The sequence below is a fragment of the Bombina bombina genome, chromosome 6, assembly GCF_027579735.1.
Source record: "Bombina bombina isolate aBomBom1 chromosome 6, aBomBom1.pri, whole genome shotgun sequence".
NCBI classification, from domain to species: domain Eukaryota; kingdom Metazoa; phylum Chordata; class Amphibia; order Anura; family Bombinatoridae; genus Bombina; species Bombina bombina.
The window spans coordinates 919,373,347-919,397,219 of record NC_069504.1 but is presented as its reverse complement, the minus strand read 5'-3'; the positions used below and the strand labels follow the sequence as shown (position 1 = coordinate 919,397,219).

The following is a 23,873-nucleotide window of genomic DNA, read 5'->3' as shown; positions in this document are numbered from 1 at the left end:
AATAATAAAGCCCCCCAAAATAAAAAAAAATTCCCTGCCCTATTCTAAATTAAATAAAGTTCAAAGCTCTTTACCTTACCAGCCCTTAAAAGGGCCTTTTGTGGGGCATGCCCCAAAGAATTCAGCTCTTTTGCATTTAAAAACATATACAATACCCCCCCCCCCATTACAACCCACCACCCACATACCCCTATTCTAAACCCACCCAAACCCCCCTTAAAAAAGCCTAACACTACCCCCTGAAGATCTCCCTACCTTGTCTTCACCACACCGGGCCGAACTCCTCATCCGATCCGGGCGATGTCTTGCTCCAAGTGGCAAAGAAGAATTCTTCCTCCGGCGACGTCTTCCTCCAAGCGGCAAAGAAGAATTCTTCCTCCGGCGACGTCTTCCTCCAAGCGGCAAAGAAGAATTCTTCCTCCGGCGACGTCTTCCTCCAAGCGGCAGCAAAGTCTTCATCCTTCCGGCGGCATCTTCAATCTTCTTTCTTGGCTCCGCCGCCGCGGAGCATCCATCCCGGCCGACGACTGAACGACGAATGAGGTACCTTTAAATGACGTCATCCAAGATCGGATTGAACTTGAATCTGATTGGCTGATTCAATCAGCCAATCAGATTTTTCTACCTTAATTCCGATTGGCTGATAGAATCCTATCAGCCAATCGGAATTCGGCGGACGCCATCTTGGATGACGTCATTTAAAGGTACCTCATTCGTCGTTCAGTCGTCGGCCGGGATGGATGCTCCGCGGCGGCGGAGCCAAGAAAGAAGATTGAAGATGCCGCCGGAAGGATGAAGACTTTGCTGCCGCTTGGAGGAAGACGTCGCCAGAGGAAGAATTCTTCTTTGCCGCTTGGAGGAAGACGTCGCCGGAGGAAGAATTCTTCTTTGCCGCTTGGAGGAAGACATCGCCCGGATCGGATGAGGAGTTCGGCCCGGTGTGGTGAAGACAAGGTAGGGAGATCTTCAGGGGGGTAGTGTTAGGCTTTTTTAAGGGGGGTTTGGGTGGGTTTAGAATAGGGGTATGTGGGTGGTGGGTTGTAATGGGGGGGGGTATTGTATATGTTTTTAAATGCAAAAGAGCTGAATTCTTTGGGGCATGCCCCACAAAAGGCCCTTTTAAGGGCTGGTAAGGTAAAGAGCTTTGAACTTTATTTAATTTAGAATAGGGCAGGGAATTTTTTTTATTTTGGGGGGCTTTATTATTTTATTAGGGGGCTTAGAATAGGTGTAATTAGCTTAAAAATCTTGTAATCTTTTTTTTATTTTTTGTAATTTAGTGTTTGTTTTTTTTTGTAATTTAGTTTAGTTAATTTAATTGTATTTTTAGATAGATATTTGTAATTTAGTTAATTTATTGATAGTGTAGGTGTATTTGTAACTTAGGTTAGGATTTATTTTACAGGTAATTAGGTAATTATTTTAACTAGGTAGATATTAAATAGTTAATAACTATTTAATAGCTATTATACCTAGTTAAAATAATTAACAATTTACCTGTAAAATAAATATAAACCCTAACATAGCTATAATGTAATTATTAATTACATTGTAGCTATCTTAGGGTTTATTTTATAGGTAAGTATTTAGATTTAAATAGGAATATTTTAATTAATAATATTAATATTAGATTTATTTTAATAAGAGTTTAGTTAGGATGTTAGAGTTAGATAGGGTTATTATACTTAATATATATATATAATATAATAACGATATTAACTATATTAACCCTAATATAATTAGGGTTAATATAGTTAATATATATAATATAATAACTATATTAACCCTAATATAATTAGGGTTAATATAGTTAATATAGCTGGCGGCGGTGTAGGGGATTAGATTAGGGGTTAATACATTTATTATAGGTGGCCGCGGTGTAGGGGGATGTAGATTGTAGGCAAAAGAGCAGTTTACTTTGTGACAAAGCCCCGCCAAAAGCCCTTTTAAGGGCTGGCAAAAGAGCTGTTACTTTGGGGCATGCCCCGCAAAAAGCCCTTTTAAGGGCTGGCAAAAGAGCTGTTACTTTGGGGCAATGCCACGCAAAAAGCCCTTTTCAGGGCTATTTGTAGGGTTAGACTTAGGTTTAGTGGTAGGGATAGTTTAGTATTTTAGGGGTTAAATAATTTAATATAGATGGCGGCGGTGTAGGGGGATTAGATTAGGGGTTAATAATTTTAAAATAGCGGCGGGGTAGGGGCTCACTTTAGGGGGTAGGTAAGGTAGATGGCGGCGGTGTTAGGGGCTCACTTTAGGGGGTTATAGATTTAATATAGCTGGCGGCGGTTTAGGGGTTAATAACTTTATGAGGTAGCGGCGGTTAAGGGGTTAATACATATTTTATTGTTAGGCTAGTGAGGGGGGATAGCGGATAGAGGGTTAGACGTGTCGGGCTATGTTAGGGAGGCGTGTTAGACGTGTCGGGCTATGTTAGGGAGGCGTGTTAGACAGTGCGGGTGATTTAGACTTTAGTCAGGTTTTGTAGGCGCCCGCAGTTTCTAACGTGCCGCAAGTCACTGTCGACGCCAGAAATTTGTACTTGCGCAGATTTCTGGACATCGCTGGTTTGTCAGACTTACGGCACGTTAGCATCTGACGGCGACATATATGGGATAGCTCGAGTTGTGAGCTGAAACTGCGGGTGACGCGGGTTCCCTCGCTTGCGCCGCAAACTGCAATCTATATCGGATCGCGCCCAAGGTTGAAAAAAAAATACCAAATTGATTGTAGTTCCTTTAAGCAAAAACTCAACCATATTGTGTGTATCACACACATAATGTTGTCTATGTATACGTCTTAGTTCATAGAACGCTGATATTTATGTGATTGTATTCAACTCATGGGGGTAGATTTATTATGCAGCGGATGCTGCATTCTACACCCGAGCCTGAAACGGAAGTTAAGAAGCAGCGGTTTTAGGTGGCGGACTGATATCATCCAGATCCGATACGATCTGGATGATTTACACCCCCTGCTAGCAGCCGATTAGCCGTGAGTGTGCAAGGGGCGGCATTGCACAAGCATTTCACAAGAAATACTTGTGCAATGTTAAATGCCGACAGTGTATGCTGTCTGCATTTAGCGAGGTCGAGCGCACATGATTCGCTACAGCTAATCTGTCCGCTCGACCTGTGATAAATCTACCCTTTGGGCTCAACTAATGCAAAACAAGAAAAAAACAGGGTCTTTGCATAATTTTCATAAGTTCTGTCCCGAATCAAAATAAATAAATAAAGATGGTAACTAAGCAACACAATTTAGGGAATTATTACAGCTGGTTAAGTTTTATTTATTTCTGTAGATGGTTTATCTTAGTGTTAGTTTAGTTTAAATGTGCAGGGTGATGTCAAAAGTCCCATTTTCAACCCAAAATAGAATGCACAGATTATCTATGCCAAGTTTACCCAGCTTAAAGGGACATTCCATCTTAAAAATTGTATTTATTTATTTCAATAGAAGTCACACATTTATTTTAATGAGATTTATATTAAACAAATTAGTGAAACATAAAAATTTCAACTTACACAAAATGCCTTTCCAACTACAATTTTCAATACGCCCCTCATGAAAAACCTTGTTTTCAGTCTTTTGTAGGCTGTTGATGTTGTCCAATCATTTTTAGTATGTAAATTAGACACTATTAGCCCGAGTGTGCGCATCTTCATGCGTATTAGCAATTGTTTTTCTTCATTTCACTAGCTATATACCAGTGGTAGGGAGACGTGACCTTCTACAAAAGGCTGTGATATTTTTTTGCAGCTGCAAATTCATCCAGATTTTTTTTTTCTGTAAAAGTATGTTGTTGTTTTTCTCATAGTATTGAAATTATTATTTATGTATTTAAATTTTTTACAAATCCCTCAAATTGCATTCATGGCTGATAACAGATTAGAAGATCTGACTCTGATCAACAAATCCTCTCCAGCGCTCTATAGCATTCGAGCAGTAATTGTGTGTGTGTGCGTATATGTATATGTATGTATGTGTGTGTGTGTGTTTATATATATATATATATATATATATATATATATATATATATATATATATATATATATATATATATATATATTTCTCCGATTACCACTCGAGTGCTGGAGAGTGTTTGTTGATCAGAGTCAGATCTTCAAATCTATTACCAGCCATGGATGCAGCAGTGGAATTTCCAGTTTCTTGTAGGTTTTTGTCATGGGGAAGAGGGGGGCAACAGGGCTCTGGAGTCCCTGTTATTGTGCTTTTTTGAGGTGCAATTGATTGCAGAGGAGGAGGTGCAGCATAATGATTTTCCTTTCTGCTGCTTTTTGCATGTCTTCATAATGGCAGTGAGCCATGAAGCTTCAACATGTTTTGAACCGTTCTCTCCCAATGTTCGCTCCTCTTTTTAATGTGTACAGCTGGGCATAGAGTATTAAATGGATGAAAAGGAATTGAGCGTGATAGCATGACGTTGATAGCATGCACGCTACTTACACTCGTTCTCGAGGCACGTTCATGGTCGTATATCAATACGATCCAGCGCATTGGCTTTGCTAAAAATAAAAAAAAGGAAGTGAAAAAAAAGTTAATTTAAAAATGATATATCTAAACAAGGAAATAATATTTTTAATACAATATATTAGAAAGTTGAAGGTTTTTAAGAAATATTTACAAAAAATATGTAATAAAAAAGCACTGGAATGTCCATTTAAGGTCCAGCGAGCACAGATGGGGTGATAGGATAAAGAGGAGGTTGTATCTAACAGATAGAGGGTGAGGAGGCCACTGTGTGAGGGAGATAGGAATAACAAGGTGTGAATCAGACTGTGAAGAGTCAAAGTGAAGAGGAAGCTGTGTGAGAGGATGGGGGGGATATTGGATATCAGGGGGGTGGGAAGAGGGTTGAGGAGGTGGCTGTGTTGGAAGAGGGAGGGCTAAACAGTATAAACAGAAGCTGGTGTATGAGAGTTACTTGGACTGAGAGGGTGAGCATGGTGTGAGGGAAAGGTTTCTGAGAAGAAGAGTTAGAGAGAGTGAAATGTAAAGAAACCTGTTGTGTAGAGGGGAAATGGAGGTGAGAGTGTGAGGGGGAGTTTGTGTGTGAGGTGGGAGGATGAGAAGGTGGATAGGGAATAAAATGATGACCAGGGTCTTATGTAAGGTAGAGTGATTTTAGATGGTCCAGATTGTACTATATATAATAGGTGATGTCACTATTATGTTGATGATGTAATCAACAATGTCAAGTGTGATGTGTTATATATATATATATATATATATATATATATATATAAATGTATGTAAAGATAGATAGATAGATAGATATAGATAGATAGATAGATAGATAGATAGATAGATAGATAGAGATATATAGAAATGCATATAACTAAATTGCTTTCCCTGAGGTATACTAGCATTTCTATAGTGATATACAGTATTCTGGTAATGTATTGCTCATTTGACATTTTTTTATGTTTAAGTCAGAGATATATATTTTTTTTAAATTTAAAATTATTTTTACGGTTTTGTATTTTAAATGCAATATCCCTGTACTTTGTAATTGGTCAAATGACCAATAAACCCACTATTATTAACTGGAAAAAGGAAAATGGATGCATAACATAGCACCAGAACAGGGATGTGACAATTTCCTACCTTGGTGGCATGAATGATTCACTTAACTCAGCTGTATGTGGTGACATCGATTGCATTATTGGGACTCATATTTGGCTGGGAAAGATACAAGCCAAGCTTCTCAAATATCATTGTTGTTCACTGGCTTCTATTTGAAGGCAATTATCTTTAAAGAGAAAGCACCCATGAAATCAATTTGCTTTAACTTGGAATCAATGTGAAATATAAGTGCAGCTATATTAAAAAGCTATTGTTTTCCATTTTCCAGGAATTCTATTTTATTGCTGTTAAGAGATTCAGAGCATGTAGCTTAACTTTGTCACCAGTAATCAAGTACTATACCTTTCTTTTTCTGCTCCAAGTTGGATCAGTTGCAACGCTACTAGCTTTATCGACTTAACCAGCTGTAAAATAGATGCCCTTTAATAAGAAATGTTTCTAATAGTTTCCAAATTGATATATTTAGTAATATACATTGACAATTGGTGTGTTGTCAGTATCAATATAGAAAGCAATTTTTACACACTTACTACAGTACCTTCCTACATCTAACCCTGTAGGTATTCTATATTCTTATACTTTATGCATAAATAATAATATGGTTAAATCTTTTAACCAAAAAAGTATAAATGTACTTTATTATTAAAGGGAAAGTCTAGTCCAAAATAAACGTTCATGATTCAGATAGGGCATTTAATTTTAAACAACTTTCCAATTTACTTTTATCACCAATTTTGCTTTGTTCTCTTGGTATTCTTAGTTGAAAGCTAAACCTTGGAGGTTCATATGCTAATTTCTTAGACCTTGAAGGCCGCCTCTTATATGAATGCATTTTGACAGTTTTTCACCACTAGAGGGTGTTAGTTAATGTGTATCATATAGATAACATTGTGCTCACGCACGTGGAGTTACCTAGGAGTCAGCACTGATTGGCTAAACTGCAAGTCTGTCAAAAGAACTGAAATAAGGGGGCAGTTTGCAGAGGCTTAGATACAAGGTAATCACAGAGGTAAAAAGTTTATTAATATGAATGTGTTGGTTATACAAATTTAGGTAATGGGTATAAAGGGATTATCTATCTTTCTTTCATGTAATTAGCAAGAGTCCATGAGCTAGTGACGTATGGGATATACATTTTTACCAGGAGGGGCAAAGTTTCCCAAACCTCAAAATGCCTATAAATACACCCCTCACCACACCCACAATTCAGTTTTACAAACTTTGCCTCCGATGGAGGTGGTGAAGTAAGTTTGTGCTAGATTCTACGTTGATATGCGCTCCGCAGCAAGTTGGAGCCCGGTTTTCCTCTCAGCGTGCAGTGAATGTCAGAGGGATGTGAGGAGAGTATTGCCTATTTGAATGCAGTGATCTCCTTCTAAGGGGTCTATTTCATAGGTTCTCTGTTATCGGTCGTAGAGATTCATCTCTTACCTCCCTTTTCAGATCGACGATATACTCTTATATATACCATTACCTCTGCTGATTCTCGTTTCAGTACTGGTTTGGCTATCTGCTATATGTAGATGAGTGTCCTGGAGTAAGTAAGTCTTATTTTCTGTGACACTCCTAGCTATGGTTGGGCACTTTGTTTATAAAGTTCTAAATATATGTATTCAAACATTTATTTGCCTTGACTCAGAATGTTCAACTTTCCTTATTTTCAGACAGTCAGTTTCATATTTGGGATAATGCATTTTAATTTAACATTTTTCTTACCTTAAAATTTGACTTTTTCCCTGTGGGCTGTTAGGCTCGCGGGGGCTGAAAATGCTTCATTTTATTGCGTCATTCTTGCCGCAGACTTTTTTGGCGCAAAAATTCTATTTCCGTTTCCGGCGTCATACGTGTCGCCGGAAGTTGCGTCATTTTTTGACGTTGTTTTGCGCCAAAAATGTCGGCGTTCCGGATGTGGCGTCATTTTTTGGCGGCAAAAAGCATTTAGGCGCCAAATAATGTGGGCGTCTTATTTGGCGCGAAAAAAATATGGGCGTTACTTTTGTCTCCACATTATTTAAGTCTCATTTTTTATTGCTTCTGGTTGCTAGAAGCTTGTTCTTTGGCATTTTTTCCCATTCCTGAAACTGTCATTTAAGGAATTTGATCAATTTTGCTTTATATATATGTTGTTTTTTCTCTTACATATTGCAAGATGTCTCACGTTGCATCTGAGTCAGAAGATACTACAGGAAAATCGCTGTCAAGTGCTGAATCTACCAAAGCTAAGTGTATCTGCTGTAAACTTTTGGTAGCTATTCCTCCAGCTGTTGTTTGTATTGATTGTCATGACAAACTTGTTAAAGCAGATAATATTTCCTTTAGTAAAGTACCATTGCCTGTTGCAGTTCCTTCAACATCTAAGGTGCAGAATGTTCCTGATAATATAAGAGATTTTGTTTCTGAATCCATAAAGAAGGCTATGTCTGTTATTTCTCCTTCTAGTAAACGTAAAAAATCTTTTAAAACTTCTCTCCCTACAGATGAATTTTTAAATGAACATCATCATTCTGATTCTGATGATTCCTCTGGTTCAGAGGATTCTGTCTCAGAGGTTGATGCTGATAAATCTTCATATTTATTTAAAATGGAATTTATTCGTTCTTTACTTAAAGAAGTACTAATTGCTTTAGAAATAGAGGATTCTGGTCCTCTTGATACTAATTCTAAACGTTTAGATAAGGTATTTAAAGCTCCTGTGGTTATTCCAGAAGTTTTTCCTGTTCCTAATGCTATTTCTGCAGTAATTTCCAAAGAATGGGATAATTTGGGTAATTCATTTACTCCTTCTAAACGTTTTAAGCAATTATATCCTGTGCCGTCTGACAGATTAGAATTTTGGGACAAGATCCCTAAAGTTGATGGGGCTATTTCTACCCTTGCTAAACGTACTACTATTCCTACGTCAGATGGTACTTCGTTTAAGGATCCTCTAGATAGGAAAATTGAGTCCTTTCTAAGAAAAGCTTATCTGTGTTCAGGTAATCTTCTTAGACCTGCTATATCTTTGGCTGATGTTGCTGCAGCTTCAACTTTTTGGTTGGAAACTTTAGCGCAACAAGTAACACATCGTGATTCTCATGATATTATTATTCTTCTTCAGCATGCTAATAATTTTATCTGTGATGCCATTTTTGATATTATCAGAGTTGATGTCAGGTTTATGTCTCTAGCTATTTTAGCTAGAAGAGCTTTATGGCTTAAAACTTGGAATGCTGATATGGCTTCTAAATCAACTTTACTTTCCATTTCTTTCCAGGGTAACAAATTATTTGGTTCTCAGTTGGATTCCATTATTTCAACTGTTACTGGTGGGAAAGGAACTTTTTTACCACAGGATAAAAAATCTAAAGGTAAAAACAGGGCTAATAATCGTTTTCGTTCCTTTCGTTTCAACAAAGAACAAAAGCCTGATCCTTCATCCTCAGGAGCAGTTTCAGTTTGGAGACCATCTCCAGTCTGGAATAAATCCAAGCCAGCTAGAAAGGCAAAGCCTGCTTTTAAGTCCACATGAAGGTGCGGCCCTCATTCCAGCTCAGCTGGTAGGGGGCAGGTTACGTTTTTTCAAGGAAATTTGGATCAATTCTGTTCACAATCTTTGGATTCAGAGCATTGTTTCAGAAGGGTACAGAATTGGTTTCAAGTTGAGACCTCCTGCAAAGAGATTTTTTCTTTCCCGTGTCCCAGTAAATCCAGTAAGAGCTCAAGCATTTCTGAAATGTGTTTCAGATCTAGAGTTGACTGCAGTAATTATGCCAGTTCCAGTTCCGGAACAGGGGATGGGGTTTTATTCAAATCTCTTCATTGTACCAAAGAAGGAGAATTCTTTCAGACCAGTTCTGGATCTAAAAATATTGAATCGTTATGTAAGGATACCAACGTTCAAGATGGTAACTGTAAGGACTATCTTACCTTTTGTTCAGCAAGGGAATTATATGTCCACAATAGATTTACAGGATGCATATCTGCATATTCCGATTCATCCAGATCATTATCAGTTCCTGAGATTCTCGTTTCTGGACAAGCATTACCAGTTTGTGGCTCTGCCGTTTGGCCTAGCTACAGCTCCAAGAATTTTTACAAAGGTTCTCGGTGCCCTGCTGTCTGTAATCAGAGAACAGGGTATTGTGGTATTTCCTTATTTGGACGATATCTTGGTACTTGCTCAGTCTTTACATTTAGCAGAATCTCATACGAATCGACTTGTGTTGTTTCTTCAAGATCATGGTTGGAGAATCAATTTACCAAAAAGTTCTTTGATTCCTCAGACAAGGGTAACCTTTCTGGGTTTCCAGATGGATTCAGTGTCCATGACTCTGTCTTTAACAGACAAGAGACGTCTAAAGTTGATTACAGCTTGTCGAAACCTTCAGTCACAATCATTCCCTTCGGTAGCCTTATGCATGGAAATTCTAGGTCTTATGACTGCTGCATCGGACGCGATCCCCTTTGCTCGTTTTCACATGCGACCTCTTCAGTTCTGTATGCTGAAGCAATGGTGCAAGTATTACACGAAGATATCTCAATTAATATCTTTAAAACCGATTGTTCGACACTCTCTAACATGATGGACAGATCACCATCGTTTAATTCAGGGGGCTTCTTTTGTGCTTCCGACCTGGACTGTAATTTCAACAGATGCAAGTCTCACAGGTTGGGGAGCTGTGTGGGGATCTCTGACGGCACAAGGAGTTTGGGAATCTCAGGAGGTGAGATTACCGATCAATATTTTGGAACTCCATGCAATTTTCAGAGCTCTTCAGTTTTGGCCTCTTCTGAAGAGAGAATCGTTCATTTGTTTTCAGACAGACAATGTCACAACTGTGGCATACATCAATCATCAAGGAGGGACTCACAGTCCTCTGGCTATGAAAGAAGTATCTCGAATTTTGGTTTGGGCGGAATCCAGCTCCTGTCTAATCTCTGCGGTTCATATCCCAGGTGTAGACAATTGGGAAGCGGATTATCTCAGTCGCCAAACGTTGCATCCGGGCGAATGGTCTCTTCACCCAGAGGTATTTCTTCAGATTGTTCAAATGTGGGAACTTCCAGAAATAGATCTGATGGCGTCCCATCTAAACAAGAAACTTCCCAGGTATCTGTCCAGATCCCGGGATCCTCAGGCGGAGGCAGTGGATGCATTATCACTTCCTTGGAAGTATCATCCTGCCTATATCTTTCCGCCTCTAGTTCTTCTTCCAAGAGTAATCTCCAAGATTCTGAAGGAATGCTCGTTTGTTCTGCTGGTAGCTCCGGCATGGCCTCACAGGTTTTGGTATGCGGATCTTGTCCGGATGGCCTCTTGCCAACCGTGGACTCTTCCGTTAAGACCAGACCTTCTGTCACAAGGTCCTTTTATCCATCAGGATCTGAAATCCTTAAATTTAAAGGTATGGAGATTGAACGCTTGATTCTTGGTCAAAGAGGTTTCTCTGACTCTGTGATTAATACTATGTTACAGGCTCGTAAATCTGTATCTCGAGAGATATATTATAGAGTCTGGAAGACTTATATTTCTTGGTGTCTTTCTCATCATTTTTCCTGGCATTCTTTTAGAATACCGAGAATTTTACAGTTCCTTCAGGATGGTTTAGATAAGGGTTTGTCCGCAAGTTCTTTGAAAGGACAAATCTCTGCTCTTTCTGTTCTTTTTCACAGAAAGATTGCTATTCTTCCTGATATTCATTGTTTTGTACAAGCTTTGGTTCGTATAAAACCTGTCATTAAGTCAATTTCTCCTCCTTGGAGTTTGAATTTGGTTCTGGGAGCTCTTCAAGCTCCTCCGTTTGAACCTATGCATTCATTGGACATTAAATTACTTTCTTGGAAAGTTTTGTTCCTTTTGGCCATCTCTTCTGCCAGAAGAGTTTCTGAATTATCTGCTCTTTCTTGTTAGTCTCCTTTTCTGATTTTTCATCAGGATAAGGCGGTGTTGCGAACTTCTTTTGAATTTTTACCTAAAGTTGTGAATTCCAACAACATTAGTAGAGAAATTGTGGTTCCTTCATTATGTCCTAATCCTAAGAATTCTAAGGAGAAATCGTTGCATTCTTTGGATGTTGTTAGAGCTTTGAAATATTATGTTGAAGCTACGAAATCTTTACGTAAGACTTCTAGTCTATTTGTTATCTTTTCCGGTTCTAGAAAAGGCCAGAAAGCTTCTGCCATTTCTTTGGCATCTTGGTTGAAATCTTTAATTCATTTTGCCTATGTTGAGTCGGGTAAAACTCTGCCTCAGAGAATTACAGCTCATTCTACTAGGTCAGTTTCTACTTCCTGGGCATTTAGGAATGAAGCTTCGGTTGACCAGATCTGCAAAGCAGCAACTTGGTCCTCTTTGCATACTTTTTCTAAATTCTACCATTTTGATGTATTTTCTTCTTCTGAAGTAGTTTTTGGTAGAAAAGTACTTCAGGCAGCGGTTTCAGTTTGAATCTTCTGCTTATGTTTTTCGTTAAACTTTATTTTGGGTGTGGATTATTTTCAGCAGGAATTGGCTGTCTTTATTTTATCCCTCCCTCTCTAGTGACTCTTGTGTGGAAAGATCCACATCTTGGGTAGTCATTATCCCATACGTCACTAGCTCATGAACTCTTGCTAATTACATGAAAGAAAACATAATTTATGTAAGAACTTACCTGATAAATTCATTTCTTTCATATTAGCAAGAGTCCATGAGGCCCGCCCTTTTTTTGTGGTGGTTATGATTTTGTATAAAGCACAATTATTCCAATTCCTTATTTTATATGCTTTCGCACTTTTTTATCACCCCACTTCTTGGCTATTCGTTAAACTGAATTGTGGGTGTGGTGAGGGGTGTATTTATAGGCATTTTGAGGTTTGGGAAACTTTGCCCCTCCTGGTAGGAATGTATATCCCATACGTCACTAGCTCATGGACTCTTGCTAATATGAAAGAAATGAATTTATCAGGTAAGTTCTTACATAAATTATGTTTTTAAAACAATAACAATTCTGGTGTAGACTGTCGCTTTAACTTTCCCTACAAAAATACAAAAATATGTTTACCATCTTTGAATAGTGCTCTTTTCATATGCATACAAAAATGTAGACCTTTCTGTCAATTTAATTACTGCAATAACTTTTATCCATAAATGCAATGACATTGATTGTCATTAACAGTTTGTGACGATTGTGTGCTAAAATACCTGTTCAGTGAATGTTGAAGCAGTTATACATGTAATTTATGGTTATTCTGTTTTATAAGGTGGGTAGGTTTGCTAGATTTTTGAGGTAATGGTTAATAGGGGAAATAATTACATCCATAATAAAGCACATGAAAGCAGATGACATTCTTATTACAAGGGGTTTGACTGCTTTTAAAGTTAGTGTTTTTGTGACTTGTTTTAACATATATTTTAATAGACAAAACCCACTTGTAATGATGCACTAAATAGTAACAAACAGCATATTGAGTAAAGTTTCTAACCTCTCTCATTGAACAGGACTACACAGCCACAATCATTTTGCGGCAGCGTTGGACAGATGAACGTCTAGTTTTCGAAGGCAGCAAAAACAAAAGCATAGCATTGGATGCCAGACTTGTACAACTGCTTTGGTTCCCAGACACCTATATTGTGGATTCTAAAAAGTCTTTCTTGCATGATGTGACAGTAGAAAACCGTCTTGTTAGGCTATTCTCCAATGGTACTGTATTATACGCTGTCAGGTAATAAACATATCTAATTAATAATTCATTTAAAGGCAGTTATTGCCCTTTTACAAAACAAATACAAGATTCCTATTTTAAAGGGATCGCTTAGTGCTAAAATTGCCAGGTCTAGTTCATTAGAACAGATCATTTCAGAGCTACTGACCCTGCAAGTCTATGGGCCTTATGATCTAAAGCGCTCGGCTCTGGCAAGATGATGTAACACGTTTTGTCACTACAGTCCTTCACAGAATCTTAGAAAGGCAAATTTTACCTTGTGAGCTGTTTATCTAGATATGCAGGGTTCTGGATGTGAAGGAAGGAACATACATTATAATATAATGCTCTAAAAAGCCCTAAAAAAAATTGTGTGATTCATCTCCAGTTTTTGATTATTAGGCCCTGTGTTTAGCCTTCACAAACTTACTTCTTGGGAGCCTCAGAGAACTGCTGGTGTCAAGCAGACCTTTGCTGAAGTTGAACACAGATACTTGCAGGGTCAGTAGTGCTAAACATACATGATCTAATAATGGCATGTTCTAATGAATTAGAGAATGCCCTTTGTGAACTGCAGTATTTCTTTAATATAAGAATATCTTAATACTTTAGCACAGAAGTGATCAAACTTCTGCTTCTATTTTTGTTTTACCTGCTGTTTCATTGATATAATAAACATCTAATACATTTTATTGACACAGATTAAAAGTAACCTCATCAAATCTATAGTCACCGTAACGTATTTTGCTTTCTAAAATGAATAAGTTTATTTAGTATGCTGACTATGTTTGCTTAAGAAATATAAATTTTCCTTCAGTGAACTTATAAAATTACGTTAAACATTTACCGGTTTCATTATTTCTTTTCTAGAATTACATCAACTGTTGCATGTTATATGGACCTGTCAAAATACCCCATGGATAAGCAAACATGCAAACTACAAATAGAGAGTTGTAAGTATGTTAAAATGGTATAGCACCTAGTTTTATAACGATGTCATGAAATACAGTGTGTCTCATTCAACATTGAGCATTATATTTTAAAATACAGCCTATAAAATAGACATTTAACACCTAAGGGGTCGCAATGAAACTATTTTTGTTCTTTGAGGGACAATAAAAATAGCAAAAAAAATGCTTTATATATATAGATAGATAGATAGATAGATAGATAGATAGATAGATAGATAGATAGATATGGATAGTTCAAATGATCAATGCTTTAGTAAGTTTAAAGCGATATTAAAAAAATTCTGAACTAGATTACAAGTGGAACGCTAATTTATCGCACACATGCAAATAGGCAAATTTGCCCGTTTGCGCTCGCGCACAGTAAATGATCAGCCATTACAGGTGGCTGGTTAATGACACCGAGAGCTTGCAGTAGCAATTAGTGCATGTAAAATAAACCAGAAAACAGATCTCTGGTTATTTTTATAAATGTCCCCCAAATGCCCCAAAATACAGTGGTATATATTTTATTAAAAAGTAAATAATGTAGCATTTTTAATTTTATAATAAAATAACTCCACCAGGCAGTTTTTGAGGGCTAAAGTTGGCGGGTGTAGGGTGTTAGGAAAAAAAAACGGCACTGAAAAGTGCCTTTACATTGCGGTCTATGGGAACTGTGTTTTCCCAGTAAATATATATATGTATATGCTTTTTTATATATATATATATATATATATATATATATATATATATATATATTTATGTGTTAATATGTGTATATAATCATATACATATATATTTACAATTTGCTGCCATCACTGCGCGACTTACCCCCTACGCTGCGCTAGTTCTCATGCTGTGCAGCCTATGGAAGAGCTCTCTCGTGAGCGCAATGCTTCCAGCAACTCTAACGCAAGCTCGCATTCGCATTGATGTCAACTTGTAATACCAGCACACATTAGCTTGCACTGGTATTACTCAGTGGAGCGCAAATATCACTTACAAAAGCAATATTTAGTGCTCCACTTGTAATCTGGCCCAATGTGTTAAAATATTTTTCTGCATAAAAGAGTTAAACCTGTTTATATTAAAATGTGTGAACTAACAGAATTTGCATGTCTATACATAACTTACAATGACTGTGATATAATTACAGTTATATTAAGATTTTACAACCTATATTATTTTATTTATATATATATATATATATATATATATATATATATATATATATATATATATATATATATATATATATATATATATAAATCAGTGTTTAACTAAATAACAGTTGATTGCTATAAATTTGTATTAGTTTGCAACCCACTAGGTGAACAATGTGTATGCTTTTACATTGTGTTTGTTTTTACATTATAAAAATTAAAACATTTAATTTAAAAAAATCTGGATTCATAGGTGAGAATGCTCATCCATAATGTCCCCCTGAGAAACAACCCCAAATAATGTGTCACAATATTTGATAGTGTAACTTGAAGAGCTGATAAAAGTATATATTATAAGTATATATATATATATATATATATATATATATATATATATATATATACAGGGAGTGCAGAATTATTAGGCAAGTTGTATTTTTGAGGATTAATTTTATTATTGAACAACAACCATGTTCTCAATTAACCCAAAAAACTCATTAATATCAAAGCTGAATAGTTTTGGAAGTAGTTTTTAGTTTGTTTTTAGTTATAGCTATTTTAGGGGGATATCTGTGTGTGCAGGTGACTATTACTGTGCATAATTATTAGGCAACTTAACAAAAAACAAATATATACCCATTTCAATTATTTATTTTTACCAGTGAAACCAATATAACATCTCAACATTCACAAATATACATTTTCTGACATTCAAAAACAAAACAAAAACAAATCAGTGACCAATATAGCCACCTTTCTTTGCAAGGACACTCAAAAGCCTGCCATCCATGGATTCTGTCAGTGTTTTGATCTGTTTACCATCAACATTGCGTGCAGCAGCAACCACAGCCTCCCAGACACTGTTCAGAGAGGTGTACTGTTTTCCCTCCTTGTAAACCTCACATTTGATGATGGACCACAGGTTCTCAATGGGGTTCAGATCAGGTGAACAAGGAGGCCATGTCATTAGATTTTCTTCTTTTATACCCTTTCTTGCCAGCCACGCTGTGGAGTACTTGGACGCGTGTGATGGAGCATTGTCCTGCATGAAAATCATGTTTTTCTTGAAGGATGCAGACTTCTTCCTGTACCACTGCTTGAAGAAGGTGTCTTCCAGAAACTGGCAGTAGGACTGGGAGTTGAGCTTGACTCCATCCTCAACCCGAAAAGGCCCCACAAGCTCATCTTTGATGATACCAGCCCAAACCAGTACTCCACCTCCACCTTGCTGGCGTCTGAGTCGGACTGGAGCTCTCTGCCCTTTACCAATCCAGCCACGGGCCCATCCATCTGGCCCATCAAGACTCACTCTCATTTCATCAGTCCATAAAACCTTAGAAAAATCAGTCTTGAGATATTTCTTGGCCCAGTCTTGACGTTTCAGCTTGTGTGTCTTGTTCAGTGGTGGTCGTCTTTCAGCCTTTCTTACCTTGGCCATGTCTCTGAGTATTGCACACCTTGTGCTTTTGGGCACTCCAGTGATGTTGCAGCTCTGAAATATGGCCAAACTGGTGGCAAGTGGCATCTTGGCAGCTGCACGCTTGACTTTTCTCAGTTCATGGGCAGTTATTTTGCGCCTTGGTTTTTCCACACGCTTCTTGCGACCCTGTTGACTATTTTGAATGAAACGCTTGATTGTTCGATGATCACGCTTCAGAAGCTTTGCAATTTTAAGAGTGCTGCATCCCTCTGCAAGATATCTCACTATTTTTGACTTTTCTGAGCCTGTCAAGTCCTTCTTTTGACCCATTTTGCCAAAGGAAAGGAAGTTGCCTAATAATTATGCACACCTGATATAGGGTGTTGATGTCATTAGACCACACCCCTTCTCATTACAGAGATGCACATCACCTAATATGCTTAATTGGTAGTAGGCTTTCGAGCCTATACAGCTTGGAGTACGACAGCATGCATAAAGAGGATGATGTGGTCAAAATACTCATTTGCCTAATAATTCTGCACTCCCTGTATATATATATATATATATAATTAAATGCAATCTTGATATAAACGTTAGACATAAAACAGAAAACAAACACATTTGACAAATAACCCTAACACATTTCAAGTATATGACACGTAGTTTATAAGTCCACTAATATGTAATATATGTTTGCCATTTTACCACATTTTAATTAATGGAAGTTCTTAACAAAATACTTAAAATTCTTTATTATGTTTGTACTAGTGTTGCCTTAGTTTTTATTTTTGCTTATATTTAAATTGTTTAAAATATATAACCTGCATTTTCATAACTGGGATTTAGCAAAGTACAGAGCAAATGTGAAATTGTTTTTCAAATGCAGTTTTTTGTTTTTTTTACTAAAATCTTTTTTTGGGAATATTTTTTGTCATTCCATATTTTGCTTTTAGAGAAATTTGTCTGTATGCACTAGGCACACAACACATATAAAAGGTTAAAAAAAAGAATCAAACTTTTGTTTTATTTTTATAAAGCACACTTTGTATTGCAAATAACCTTCTAATAGTCTACAGCATACTTCGGACTTACATGTCTCTTTAAACATGTAAGTAAAATGCTGAAAATACATATAATCTAGTAAAATCAGCAATTCCCCTTTCTTTACAGTGGGTTATAATGTAAAAGACCTTATATTTACCTGGATGAGAGGCAACGAGTCAGTGCGTGGGATGGACAATTTACAGCTTGCGCAGTACACGGTGGAACAATTCTACACTAAAATTGGTATTGGAACTTATGAGACAGGTAAGAATATGTAACACTGGAATAGATACCCACAACAATATAGAGAAACAGTTTAAGTTCCAATTATAAATACTTGAAAATAAAATGGTTAAAAAAATATATATATATATATATATATATATATGGTTGGTTAGAGTTAGGGGCTTCAGGTTGGTCATTGACTTTAAAATGGGGGATGTATAAACAGACTGAGATGTAACTGTCGCGCTGCTCTAGCTGTTGCTAGGGATGCGGCGGCTGCTGTTCTGCTCGTTGTCTAAGGGGGTGTCGGCTTAGTGTTCTCCTGGGTGTTATTGTTGCTGTATGCTGGACTGTTATATTGTTGCTGACCTCTGCTTGTCTGACCACTCTGCCTGTTAACCCCTAAACTGCTGGATTGATATACTGCTGCTAAACTCTGCTTGTCTGACCACTCTGCCTGTTTACCCCTAAACTGCTGGATTGATATACTGCTGCTAAACTCTGCTTGTCTGACCACTCTGCCTGTTTACCCCTAAACTGCTGGATTGATATACTGCTGCTGAACTCTGCTTGTCTGACCACTCTGCCTGTTTACCCCTAAACTGCTGGATTGATATACTGCTGCTGAACTCTGCTTGTCTGACCACTCTGCCTGTTTACCCCTAAACTGCTGGATTAATATACTATTGCTGAACCCTGCCTATCTGACTACTCTGCTTGATTAACCCCTATTGCTCTGGGTTGCCTCTCTGTTGCCAAACCCTGCCTGCCTGACCATCCTAGTGGTTTACCTCTGGACTGCTTTACCATTGCCAAACCTTTACTGTCTGACCATTCTAGTGGTTTACCTTTGGACTGCCTTACGGTTTCCAAATCCTGCCTGCTTGACCTTTCTAGTGGTTTACCCCTTAACTGCCTTTCTCTGATTCCCTGCCTGTTGCCGCCAAAGACTATCCTGCCTGTGGTGAGTGCCGCTTACCTCATCTTGTGAACTTTCTCTGCTCTGGGATATTCCCTATCATTCTGGCTCGATGACTACTGGCCGAGTTCGGTCTGATAGTGGAATATCCCATGAGCATTACATTATACTTGGGCCATGGAGCCAAATGAGGTAGCAAGAGCAGTTTATCTTCAAGGACAGATGTTGGGAACCCATACCACACAGTTGCAGAGTGTGGATTCCAAACTATAGGCTATAACCGCTCAACTCTCTGCACTAGTTGCAGCAGGGAATACCACTCCTGTTGAACTAGGAATTAGTAATGTAAGAGTAACATTACAAAAAGCGTTTATATGATAGCACTCAACTATTCATAGTTTACAAAATTAAATTATTGCATATATCACTTGAAGAAGGAACAATAACGACGTTGGTTAAAAATGAACTTTTATTTATTATATATATTTAAAAAAAATTTTATGAAGAACCCATATAAAAACACAAATTAAACGTATGCAAATTGGGAATATTAGAGTGTCAGTTCATGTAAATGTTGACATTCTATATCTAATGGTAGTACGTCACTGGTTGGCGTAATAGAATATAATATGTGGTGCATTATCGAGATTGTGAATAACACAGGTTTCCAATTAGAGCAATTAAAGAAGGAGTTCTATGCAGGGCATGTGTAAACTGCCTATTCAGCAGTATAATATAATGATGGGGCAGTGATGCAATCTAATACGATGATCGGTAACTAAATACACAATCTTGCCCTAAATTATCAAATGATAAATGGGAAATAGTTGCCGAAATGGCAATATATACGAATGAATAGAGTAGTAGTGTGAACTAATAAGATTGTGTTATAATGAAAATAACTGCCCACTGTAGAACTGGGGTACTCCCTTGCTAAGTATTAAGCAACTGCCAATATACAGTGTGGAAACATACAATATAAAATGCTGTAACGTTAAGCGGTTTCGCTAGTGTCAAAGACACTGCCCACTGTTGACCCGAAGAGTATATACTATTGATATACAGGTATAATAGTATACTAAGAGGCAATACTATATTACTTAAACTTAAACGCTAGTACGCTGGTGTCAGAAATACTGCCCTCTAGATATTAAGTAAATGATGTGTAAACATCCATATACGTAGGATGTCAGGTATATATATATATATATATATATATGATATGATATATGATCTATTGACCGGTTCTGGTGGGCACGGCTTTTAGCCGTTTGCGAGTTTTTACTTGTACTGGTGAAGGCTTCTGCGTAAGCCGAAACGTCAACTTAACAAAGTTGTGACTAACAACAATGAATAAATAACTTGTTTGCTGATATGCAAATTTCACAATCCCTGAGAGTGCCCTTCATCTTTCTATACTGCTCTATATATATATATATATATATATATATATATATATATATATATATATATATATATAGTAACCAAAAAGAAGTGCACTCTCAGGTCTTTCACAGCAAAGTTACTTTATTCCTGTAACATTTTCGGAGGTCTTGCCTCCTTCATCAGCATCTATGGATGGATATCTATATCTATGGATGGATATATATATATATATATAATGTTACCATAATTTTTGCCCTGAATGGTTTTAGCAGTTGTGTACCCCACTGAGAATGTAGTTGAATAAATATATTGGCTTCCCTATAGAGCCAAGCTACTCGCTGGGTAAGTTTTTAGCAACTATCAATATACAGTGTGGAAACATACGATATAAAATGCTGAAACGTTAAGCGGTTTCGCTAGTCAAGGACACTGCCCACTGCTGATCTAAAAGTGTCAGGTATGTATATATATATATATATATATATATATATATATATATATATATATATATATATACTGTATATATATATATATATATATATATATATATATATATATATACTGTATATATATATATATATATATATATATATACAGTATACTTGTGTGTATATATATATATATATAGTAATGTTACCATCTGTATGCCCTAAGCGGTTTAGCAGTTGAGTGCCCCACTGCCCGTTACAAGAGAATAGTTGTATGCTTATATTACCTTCGTATCTAGTAATATGGTATCGAGTACTACTGGTTAATCTTGAGCGGTTACGCTAGTGTACAGACACTACCCGCCTTTAACCTATATCTCATAAATATCAATAATGTAATATACCTAATGGCTATATACCAGGTAACAATATTAAGTACTTAGAGTTAGACGGTAATGCGGTAGTGTCAATGATACTGCCCGTTGTTAGTTGGAGACCCTAATAGCAATAGTGTACCAGTGATCTGTCTTAGCGAAACATGTTAGGGGAGTGAGAATCTGGGGATTCTCTTGTTTTTCAGCAAATCTCCATATTCCTTTAGCAATTTATAACCTGTATAGCGCCTAGCATAGACTATGTTGGTGGTATAGCCACACTATATTAATAAATAATTAAATGCAATCTTGATATAAACGTTAGACATAAAACAGAAAACAAACAGAAAACAAACACATTTAACAATAAATAGTCACTGGTACACTATTGCTATTAGGGTCTCTAACAACGGGCAGTGTCATTGACACTACCAAATTACTGTCTAACTCTAAGTACTTAATATTGTTACTTGGTATATGTTTACACATTATTTAGTTAATATCTAGAGGGCAACATTTCTGACACCAGCATACTAGCCTTTAAGTTTAAGTAATATAGTATTGCCTCTTAGTATACTATTATACCTGTATATCAATAGTACATACTCTTCAGGTCGACAGCGGGCAGTGTCCTTGACACTAGCGAAACCGCTTAACGTTACAGCATTTTATATTGTAAGCTTCCACACTGTATATTGGCAGTTGCTTAATACTTAGCAAGCGAGTACCCTAGTTCTACAGTGGGCAGTATTTTTGATTATAATGCAATCTTATTAGTTCACACTACTACCCTATTCATTCGTATATGTTGCCGTTTCGGGAACTATTTCCCATTTATCATTTGATAACTTAGGGCAAGAGTGGGTAATTAGTTACCGATCATCGTAATCATATAGAACTCATTCTTTAATTGGAGACCTGTTTTATTCACAATCTCGATAATGCACCGCATATTATATTATATTAGGCCAACCAGTGACTTACTACCATTACATATAGAATGTCAACATTTACATGAATTGACACTCTAATATTCCCAATTTGCAACAGCATATGTTTAATTTGTGTTTTTATATGGGTTCTTCTTCATTAATTTTTTTAATATATGTAATAAATAAAAGTTCATTTTTAACCAACATCCTTCTTGTTCCTTCTTCAAGTGATATATACAATTATTATTTAATTTTGTAAACTATGAGTAGTTGAGTGCTATCATGTACACGCTTTTTTTAATGTTACCCTTACATTACTAATTCCTAGTTCAATATTAACTGTGTGCAGCACCCTTTCCCTTTATTAATATCTCATCATTTAGAGTATTTATCAAATAGTCTCTGCTCCTAGTACTGCGGCTTCTTCCCCTGCTTCTGGAAGTATTCCCCGGATACCATTGCCTGACAAATATGAAGGTACTATTGATTGTAGGAGTTTTCTAAACCAGTGCAGGCTGCACTTCCGTAACGATCCTCACACCTTTCAGTCTCACCAATCAAGGGTCACCTTTATCATTTCCTTACTGAAGACAAGGCCCTAGTCTGGGTCTCTCCCCTTTTGGAACAGAACGCTCCACTCCTGCATGATGCTGATGTCTTCATTTCTGCATTTTCTTTTGTGTTTGGGACTTCTGGTCGTACTTCTGCTGCAGAATTTTCTCTCCTGGATCTCCGCCAGGGCAATAGAAATGTGGCACAATTCGCCATCGAGTTTCTCACCTTGAAACCACTTGGGATGCCAGTGCTCTCAAGGCAGCCTTTAGGAGGGGTCTGCATGAATGCATCAAAGATGAACTCACTTATCGTGATATTCCTTCTTCTTTGGATGACTTTATAACACTTTGTATCAGTCTGGACTCTCGCTTCCTTCTATTCGTCCGGTTTCTGCAGTATTCTCTACCCCTTCAACAGCTCCATTTACCTCAGTGGAGGAACCCATGGATCTCTCCTCCTTCAAACCCTCAGAGTCTGAAAGACAGAGAAGAAGGAGATTGAGACTATGCTTTTATTGTGGATCTAACACCCACCAACTAAAGAATTGTGAAATTTGGCCGGAAAAAATTGATGCTTAGGGGATAACACTGGGGTACCTCTAAGCATGATCACTACTAAATCCCCTCAATCCTCTTGGATTCTTGTACCTGTTACCCTTACCTTCCTTCAGAATACTGTCCACACGCAAGCCTTCATTGATTCAGGGGCAGCTGGAAACTTTCGGAATCACCGTTTTATGATTCAAGCTGGCTTGCCTCTTCTGCAGAAAAGACATTGTCTCAAAATAACTACTCTGGATGGCAACCCCCTTGGTTCAGGGTTGATCCATTTTGAGTCAGCACCCCTGACCCTGACTGTGGGAGTCCTTCATACCAAACAGCTGTAGGTCAAAGTCATTCATTCCCAAGCACAACCTGTCATCCTTGGTCTTCCTTGGCTTCCTATACACAATCCACAATTTGACTGGGCGGAAGGGCTGCCTCCTGGGGCACCTCCTGTTTCCACTCCTGCCTTGCTAAAGTCACTGCTCTGCTCCACATCCCCATAGCTAGTATACAGACTCCTCCAAACCTTCCCTCAGTATATGCGGACTTCGCAGATGTGTTTGAGAAAAAAAAGCAGCTGACGTGCTGCCACCCCACCGTCCTTATGACTGCAAAATTGACCTTTTTCCCAGAGCCCCACTTCCTAAAGGGAGGACGTATCCA

The 23,873-nt window shown here is 37.4% G+C and overlaps 1 protein-coding gene across 2 annotated transcripts in view; it reads left to right on the top strand.

The window, feature by feature from the left end:
* GABRP (gamma-aminobutyric acid type A receptor subunit pi) overlaps positions 1–23,873 on the top strand; it is a 58,433-nt gene that overhangs the window by 8,157 nt on the left and 26,403 nt on the right. For both annotated transcript variants that reach the window (XM_053718561.1, XM_053718562.1), the window contains 3 exons: positions 13,067–13,290; positions 14,140–14,222; positions 17,973–18,110. In XM_053718561.1, the coding sequence (XP_053574536.1) occupies positions 13,067–13,290; positions 14,140–14,222; positions 17,973–18,110 (445 nt within the window). The remainder of the gene's footprint in view (positions 1–13,066; positions 13,291–14,139; positions 14,223–17,972; positions 18,111–23,873) is intronic.